General features: G+C 41.7%; 1 protein-coding gene across 1 annotated transcript in view; it reads right to left on the reverse strand.

Moving 5' to 3' along the window:
* Nucleotides 1-8,796, reverse strand: part of LOC109299825 (myosin-8-like) — a 20,548-nt gene extending 11,752 nt beyond the window's left edge. The window contains exon 1 of the mRNA XM_019520335.1: nt 8,712-8,796. Coding sequence (XP_019375880.1) covers nt 8,712-8,796 — 85 coding nt within the window. The remainder of the gene's footprint in view (nt 1-8,711) is intronic.
* Between the last annotated feature and the right edge of the window lie 229 nt (nt 8,797-9,025).

Here is a 9,025-nt window from a genome sequence, read left to right on the forward strand (position 1 = left end):
TTTTTTTTTTTTTTGTATCTCAGTCATAAAAGTCAAATACCATTTTTGTTACTAAAGTAGATGCACTAATAAATTTTCAGGACTTTAAAAGGAGGGGATTAGAATGACTTTTAGATACCTACTTCTACTTAGATGACTTATAGATGGAATAGAATCTGGCCCTGGGTCTTTAATATCAAGGGGAGAATCAAACACTCTGAAAGTTAATTCTAATGTTTAAAGAAAAAATCTGTTATTTCAGCTTCTTTTTCTGAACTCAATCGTATTATATTAGGACAGGGATGGATTTCACTATCTTGACTTATGATTTTTATTAGCAGTAATTATATTAACTGGTTGTCTTAGTTTTTTGTGAACAGGTATTTACTTTGCAAAAGCCACCATTGGAATTACCTCTAAAAATAATAAAGTAAGATCCATACACACACACACACACACACACACACCACCTCTGCTTCTAAACATTTTACAAACATTAATTGTAGTCACTCATTAACTACCACAGAATTCATACAGATTAGATAATTATGTTTTATAATTCTCCATTTTTCAGATGGGGAAGATGGAAAATTCATCCCCAGGTTTTCAAAAGTGGTTCCTAATTTTATGCAGGGCCATTTTTATATCTTCAGCTTGAGGCCTGAGCCAAGCAATGCACATTACAGGTCAATGTAAAAGTCAAGATAATCCAAATAGTTCAAAGCATAAGAGCTGAGAGATAAGTGCTTGGATGAGAGTTCTCTATCCGGACTAAGAAAAAACAGTTTTTCTCTCTAGATAGATCTTAGAAAAGGTGATAAATGTTATATATATATATAGTTAAACTTGGCCTGGTTACTACATTCTAAATATCTAAAGTAGAATTAATATTTGATCATTTCTTGTCTCATTTGGTGGAAAATGACAATATAAGTTGAAAATGTAGCTGGAAATATACTTAAAGGAACACACACACATACACACATGCATACACACATATATGGCCAACTTTAACTATAACATTGTTTCTAACCCCCTATGATAAGTTAGTTACAGCATTTTATAATAAGTAATGTACTCTTCATGTTGCATATAACTCTAAAGTACACACCATTTGTGATAAATAAAAGGTGAGAAATATTAGAATGAAGACAGGACTTAAGAAACGGCGAAGACTAGTAGTGAAGATTTAGGTCTTGATTCTCTACATTTCCCACATGGCTAGACATCTGCCCCTGTGCAGAGCTCTTCAGAATTTAAAAGTTATTTTCATGGGCTAAGCAAGTCATCTGTGTGGAACAACTTACGGAATAAAGGCTAAAATTATCAGGCAAAAACAGGCACATTATAATATTTACAAAATCAAAATATAGCTGACAAGCTGCAGGGATAAAAACAAGGTCAAGGACACTGTAGAAATGCATTTAATAAATCAGGATAATAGAAAGTCTGTATAGTTAAAAGGGAGCTTGAAATCAAAAGTGGACTAAACTGGAGGAGGAAACAAAGACTAATGAAAGCACATTATGTTTCAATAAGATGAATTCTGGCAGTTATGAAGTCATGTGGGATAAGTACCCCATGTACACAGCTGACAAAATTATGTATTCCCAATATATTATCAAACAGATTTATTCTTTTCTCATGTTAGTCATTAATTAAGCAATTGTAATTTCTACAAACATACTTGCTCGTACATAGTCAATAGATACCTCAAAAATAACTTTCCAGTAATTGATTGTAAAAGAGTTGCTTTCACTATTCATTATTTGCCATACATAAGTAATCTCCTAAATCACATAGACTGCAAAAAGATAATTTATTAATTTATTCAATTTATATGTTGCTTTCCCAATAAAGGCACAGTGGCTTACAGTAAGAGAACAGAATAACTTATAAAGCAGGAGACTTAAAAAAGAACAGAACATCTTGTAAATCAACTAAACCATTACGATAAAATTGAACACACAGCCCCCAAAAATAACCCAGCCAAGCTTTTTCTGCTAAATATCTCTCCAAATAGGAAGGTCTTACAGCACACCTGAAAGATGTCCAGATGTATGAAAGGTCTCAAGAGGGAAGGCGTTCCAGAGCTAAGGAGAAACTCCTGAGAATGACCTTCCACATGTTGTTGATAAGCAGACAGTGTATTGATGGTACTTGTAGGAGTTTGCTCTCAGTTGACCTTAAAGATTATGATAAAGCATAAGGGATAAGAGGGTCCTTTAGGTATATAGGGCCCAGCAGGTAGGCTGCTGCATTCTGTACTAGAGGCATCTTCTAGTGAAGATCTTCCAGATAGTCTTCTAGTGAAACCAAACATAGAGAAAATTGCAATATCCAAGACTTGATGAAGGAATTGATAACTGTGGCCAGATCTGAATTGGAAAGAAAGAGTCACATATGTCTCACAAAGATGGAGTTGGTGAAAGATGTTCCTAGCCAGGTGAGCTGCTGTGTGTGCTTCTGACTATGTGACTGTTTGTGTGGCAGTGGAGCAGGGCATATGTTCTGAGAGGCCACATTGTTGGCTGATTGCTAGCTGACTGGCAGTGATTGGTGCTGGGTGGGAGGCTTTAAGTCCTAATGAGCTGACATACCCAGTTGCAGTCAACTGGTCCTAGGAGAGGAGCCTAAAACCAGGCTCTTTAAATGACCAGGGAGCAAGTAGACAGGGAAGAGCAAACAGAGCAGTTTGCAGGTCAATTTGCCGGTCAATTTGCCACCCCCCTCTTTGAAGTGAGGTCTTAGGATTTCTCAGAGGAAAGAAGATCACAAGGAAGGACTTAGATATGGTGGGGATGTGTCACACAGTCAGACCTCCCACAACTGCCATATCCTGCACCTCTGTCTTCTCTGCAGCTTCTACCTAGATGGAGCTCTCAGTGGTGGAGGCTTTGGCCCAGGTCCCAGGCTGTAGGGAGTGCCTAGCATTACTTCTGGTGGCTGGGAGCAGGGACACAGGTAGCTTCATTTATAGTGTGTGTGCTCTGGTGTAGGTGACATGTCCTGTAGGTATAGGGGGGTGTGCTCTGGGGATGATAGGTCCTGTTCAGTCAACAATGATGTGGAAGCTAATGTGCAGCAGTATCTCCATGCTAAAAGAAACCATGTACAGGCATCTTCCATGAAAACAGCTTTAGTATTCTATTTATGTCCTTTAGTTACTGATGGCTAGAAAATGATATTTAGAAGTTTGCTTTTAGGAATTATTTTGTAGGTAAAGTATATACGGAATTAAAACAATGGTCCTGGGAATGGCAGGGGTTAATTGGTTTCTAAAAGCCAGTTTATGACAATGTTTCATGATCTTGGCCTTCAAAGCCCATTGTTTCCAAAGCCAGCAGATACCATGTCCAAGGCCTATGGACAAGAGGGCATACCCAGGCTGGGAAATTGAGACTTTATCTACACTATTCCATAACATGAGTTAAGGGACTCTGCTGTGTTGGCCAGGTCACAGTGACCAGTTGCAGAACCCTCAGAATTTCTAGTTTTGGTGGACAGACCAAATTAAGACACAGGCAAATGACCACATTAAAATATGTGCATGTGACGGGTTTGGGAAACAAAGGAATATACTGATAGAATAGAATGTGGACAGTATGACAGCCACAGGGAAACCACCCAATGGTACCCAGAGATGATGAGTCATCAGAGGAGGGGAAAGAATACAAAAGGAGGGATTTCATAGCAGCAAAGTGTCCCCTGGGGGGAATCCCAAGGCCACCATGGACAGAGGGCACAACACCATCCCATCTCACCCACACCAATGGTGGGGAGGCGGGGGGTGGGGGGAGGCTCCAGTCCTCAAACTCCAGGATGCTGACTTATGACATTCCAAAAAGAACCATAGGGTGAAGTTTGCATACTGGCCATATGTACCTTCACTCTGTGACAAACCTAGGACTGGTAGATATAGAATCTGGGGGGAGGGGCAGGTTGCCTTCTCTCCATTATTCTTATCTGCTATCATTGTGTATCAATAACATTTGGCTACTATCAAATGAAGAAGTCATGGCTGATCTGAGAGTTTGTGTCCACCTGGAATGAGGTATCTGGGTCATAAATCAAGTGCCAAGAGTGACCATCTAGTGGTGACAGGATCAGGATTGTGAGGCCTAATTGTGACTGACTAGCTCTTTTTAGGATCTGCTATGCTCACTCCACATGGGGAACGTGCTATGAAAGGTACCCTAAATATAGTCTACCTACCCACCCTTTTCCTGAATGGATAACCACATCCAGTGGTATCACTTTTACTGCAGTCAAAATCAATGAACACATGCAATCATTTTCAGGACCTGGAACATCAGGATCCTTGTGGACAATCCTAATAGTGAATGCTCAGAATGCTGAACTGCAATTGTGACTTGAGAACTCAGGAGACACAACATTGACATTGCTGTGCTGAGGGAAACCCACTAAGTGGGAGATGGGCAGCTCAAACAACAAGGCAGTAAGGGTAAGCAGGAAGGAGAACACTGACTTCATGGAGCTGGTTTTGCCAATACGAATTAACTCAAAAAACAACTCAACAAGTTCCCTATTGGACTTAAATTGGCAGGGGGACAATTTGTCACTGTCATCAATGCATATGCCCCAACTTTTGATGCTGCCAGTGAAACCAAGAAGGAATTATATGCCAACCTTGACCAAGCCTTCTCTGATATCTCAGTGGGAGACAGTCATTCTTCTTGGTGATTCAACACCAGAGTAGGAAGGGACTTGAACCTCTGGAATAGAACTGTCAGCAAGGAAGGAGTGGGAAATGTCAACTCCACTGACATACTCCTCTTGACCAAAAGCACAGAACATGGACTCACAATTACTAACACTGTTCTTCAAGAAAAACAAGTACAAGGCACCTTGGCAACACCCATTATCTAAGCATTGACACTTCATCGACTACATCATATGTCATGCCTGGGATCTCAAAAATGTCCATATCATTCAAGCTATTCTAGAAGCTGACGATTGGTGGACCAATCACTGATATATACACTCAGTTATGTTACTCAAAGTGGACTCAAAATGATGGCTGCAACAGAAGCAATGCTGATGGAAGGTCAATTCAAAGGACTCAAGGGTCCAATCAAGTGAGATTTTTTTCCACCAGTGTCTGAACAAAAAAACCTGGCAAATTCCAATCAACAAGAATGGGAGAACGTTGGCAGTGCTTGGGGTGCCTTCAAGTCCACTATCTTTAGCACCTGTGAAGAGACATTTGGATTCTCTACCAGGAAACATCAAGTTTGGTTTTATGAGAATGACCAGGAGATCCAGCAGTTGATTGACTAAAAGCACAAAACCTTCTGTGCTTGGCTGAATGATATCAACTCCAAACAAAATAAATTGAATCACCAATAAGCCAAGGCAGAGATTCAAAGGAGGACCTGAAGAACAGATAGTGGGAAGACAAGACAAGGGAGTTTCAACATCTCACTAACATCCACAATTTGTGTGGGTTTTTTTTAGTGCCAACAAAGCTATCTGCAGTTTGAGCACTCAGGGAGACCAACCCCCTTGAAGCCTAAGGATGAAGGATACCTAATCAAGGAAAGGGGAATTATCAATGCCCACTGGAAGGAGCATTTTGAAGTCCTGCTTAATCAAGATGGATGCTTATCTTGCTGGAATCCTATGACCCCAGCTGACTTCCTGCCCTTTGGGTGGGGGGCTGGAGTCGAATGATCTTCCGAGGTCCCTTCCAGCCCTAATGTCTATGAAATCTATGAAATCTATGAAGACTGTCATTTATGAGAGTGTTCTCAATTCCATCCTGCAACACCCAGTCAGAGATAATCTCCAAATCCCTCCAACCCTTGATGAGGTGAGGAGAGCTATGCAGCAAATGAAGAATGACAAGGCATCTAGAGCAGACAGAATCCTCCTGAAATTTTCAGGTATTGGGGGGAAGAGCTTACATCACATCTCTATATTTGTGAGAATCTTCAGAAAGGAGATAAGTCTTACTAGAAATTAGAGAGGGGTCACCTTGCTGTGCACCACAGGAAAGATGATTGCAAGAAACCTCCTGAACTGTCTCCTTCTATTTGCTGAAGAGTTCCTTCCAGAAAATTAGTGGGGGGTTTAAGGCATCAAGAGGCACAACCAACATGATCTTCACTGCTCACCAGCTGCAGGAAAATATAACCTCCTCTACATGGCCTTCTCTGACCTCATGAAAGCCTTAGAGACTGTCAAGTGAGAAGCATTGTGGAGGATCTTTATCAGGTACAGATGCCAAAATTCATCACCATTCTTCATCGTCTCCATGATGGTACATGAGCGGTAGTTCTCCGTAACAGGTCAATTACAGATCCCTTTGAGATTAAGACAGGAGTTAAGCAAGGACGCATCATCATTCCAACACTCTTCTTGATATTCCTTACCATGATGCTACCTCTGACCACTGACAAACTTCCAGCGAGAGCGGAGCTCAACTCTTCAAAGACTGGTAAACTGTTTAATCTCAGCTGAATCTGAGCCCAAATCAAGACTACTCTGACTTCAGTCATTGAGCTCCAGTGTGCTGCTGGTGATGTAGTGTGTTCTCACTCAGAAGCAGACCTTCAGGCAATTGTTGATGTCTACTGTGGCATACAAGAAAATGGGACTCATACTTAACATTCAGAAGACTAAGGTCCTCTATCAACAAGCTGTTAATGAGCAGCCTCAAATCTGATGATTCAGATTTATGGGGAGACTCTATAGAATGTGGCATGTATTCTGTACCTCAGAAGCCATCTATCACAAAAGGCTGGCATTGAGGAAGAAATTAAACATCACCTCAAATGTGTAAGTGCAGCCTGTGGACACCTGAGGAAATGGGTGTTCAAAGATTGTGACATCAGAATCAAAACCAAGGCCATGGCTTATCAAGCAGTCATGATCTCTACCTAACTGTACAGAGCCAAGACATGGACAATGTACAAGAGACACTTCAGTCATCGAAGAAGTACCATCAATGCTGCCTGAAGAAGATCCTTCATGTCCAGTGAGAAGACAAATGCACCAACATTAGCATTCTCTCTCATAAGAAAACACCATGAGCATCAAGGCAATCATCATTCAACATCAGCTTTGCTGGGCTGGCCACATCATCTGGATTTCATAGAATTAATAGATTTTAGGGTTGGGGGGGACCTATTAGATCATCAAGTCTGACCCCCTGCCCTGGGCAGGAAAGAGTGCTGGGGTCAGATGACCCCAGCCAGGTGTTTGTCCAATCTCCTCTTAAATACCTCCAAAAAAGGGGACAGCACCCCCCCTCCCCAGAAGCATATTTCACATTTTGGCAATCCTCCCTGTACAGAAGTTTTTCCTGATGTCCAGTCTAAATTTGCTCTCCTTCAGTTTGTGGCCATTGTTTCTAGTTATCCCGATGGGCGCCCTGGTAAACATTGTATCCCCTATTTTCTGCTGTCTCTCCCTATGAGTTTGTAGACAGCCCCGAGATCACCTCTCAGCCTTCTCTTGTGGAGGCTGAAAAGATTCAGGTATCTCAATCAGTCCTCATGGGGTTTTTTTTCTAGGCCTTTAACCAGATGGGTGGCCCTCCTCTGAACCCTTTCCAGGTTATCTACATCCCTCTTGATGTGTGGTACCCAAAACTGGACACAGTACTCTAGCTGTGGCCTGACCAGTGCTGCATAGAGGGGGAGACCTCCCTAGACCTGTTTGTGATACCTACTTATGCAACAAAGAGTGTTTACTTATTACCTTATCACATTGGTGACTCATGTTCATTATGGAATTGACTATGACTCCGAGATCCCTTTCCATAGTTGTGCTACTTATAATGGTACCTCCCAGGTTATAGGAGTGTTGATGATTCTTCCTCCCTAGGTGCAACATGTGGCACTTATCTTTGCTAAACTGCATCCTATTCTGTTCCGCCCACTTCTCCACGCTGTCCAAATCCTCCTGGATTTGCTCCCTGCCCTCTAGTTTGTTAACTTCCCTCCATAGTTTGGTGTTATCTGCAAATTTGGACAGGGTGCTTTCTACTCCTTCACCCAAGTCACTAATGAAGATATTGAATAGTACCAGTCCTATGATAGAGCCTTGGAGGATTCTGCTGCCCACATTTCTCCAGGTACAAATTGACCCATCCACCGCCACTCTCCGGGTGCGTTCCATAAGCCAATTTTCCACCCACTACACTGTGTAATAATCTACATTGTAACTGTTTAGTTTATTTATAAGAATTGGATGTGACACTGTGAAAGGCCTTTTAAAAATCTAAGTAAATAACATCTACCTCTGTTTCTTAATTCAAGCATTTTGTGACCCAGCCTTAAAAAGAAACTAGGTTAGTCAGGCAGGATGTGTTTGCTATAAACCCATCCTGGTTGCCCCTTATCATTATTCTACCAGCTGATCCCCCACAAATGTGATCCTTAACAATTTTCTCAAAGGTCTTGCCAAGGATAGAGGTGACCTATCCTATCCTAAAACTAGCCTATAGTTAGCTGGTTCCTCCTTCCTCCCCTTCTTGAAAATAGGTAGCATATTGGGCCTTTTTCAATCACCCAGGACTTTTCCTGAGTGCCACAAGGGCTCAAACAGTTGTGTTAGCAGATCCACTATGACTCCAGCTAATTCCCTAAGTACCCTAGGATGAAGATCATCAGGTCCTGTTGACTTAAATACATTCAGCCCCTCCAGGTGCCCCTTTACTAGGTCAGCGCTAACAGTTGGTGGCTTGGTATCTATCTCGTGCTTACCTAAAGTCCCATTGGGATACATGTTTGTATTCATGTCCAAGAATACAGATGCAAAGAAATCCTTTAGGAGCTCCACTTTGGCCATCCTATCTGTTACCAGTTGCCTTAGATCATCTTGAAGGGGCCCAATGTTACCCTGCACTTTTTTTTTTGGCTTCCTATGTATTTAAAGTATGATTTTTTTGTTATCCTAACTTTTGCTGCCATCCTAAGCTCCATTTCTGCTTTGGCTCTCCTCACTACTTCCCTGCAAGCTTGAATCAAGCAGTTATACTCTTCCTTGGTGGCTGCCCCCTGACTCCACAGCCTGTTGG

Source organism: Gavialis gangeticus, unplaced genomic scaffold (genome assembly GCF_001723915.1).
Source record: "Gavialis gangeticus isolate Ggan-Ray unplaced genomic scaffold, GavGan_comp1, whole genome shotgun sequence".
Lineage (NCBI taxonomy): Eukaryota > Metazoa > Chordata > Crocodylia > Gavialidae > Gavialis > Gavialis gangeticus.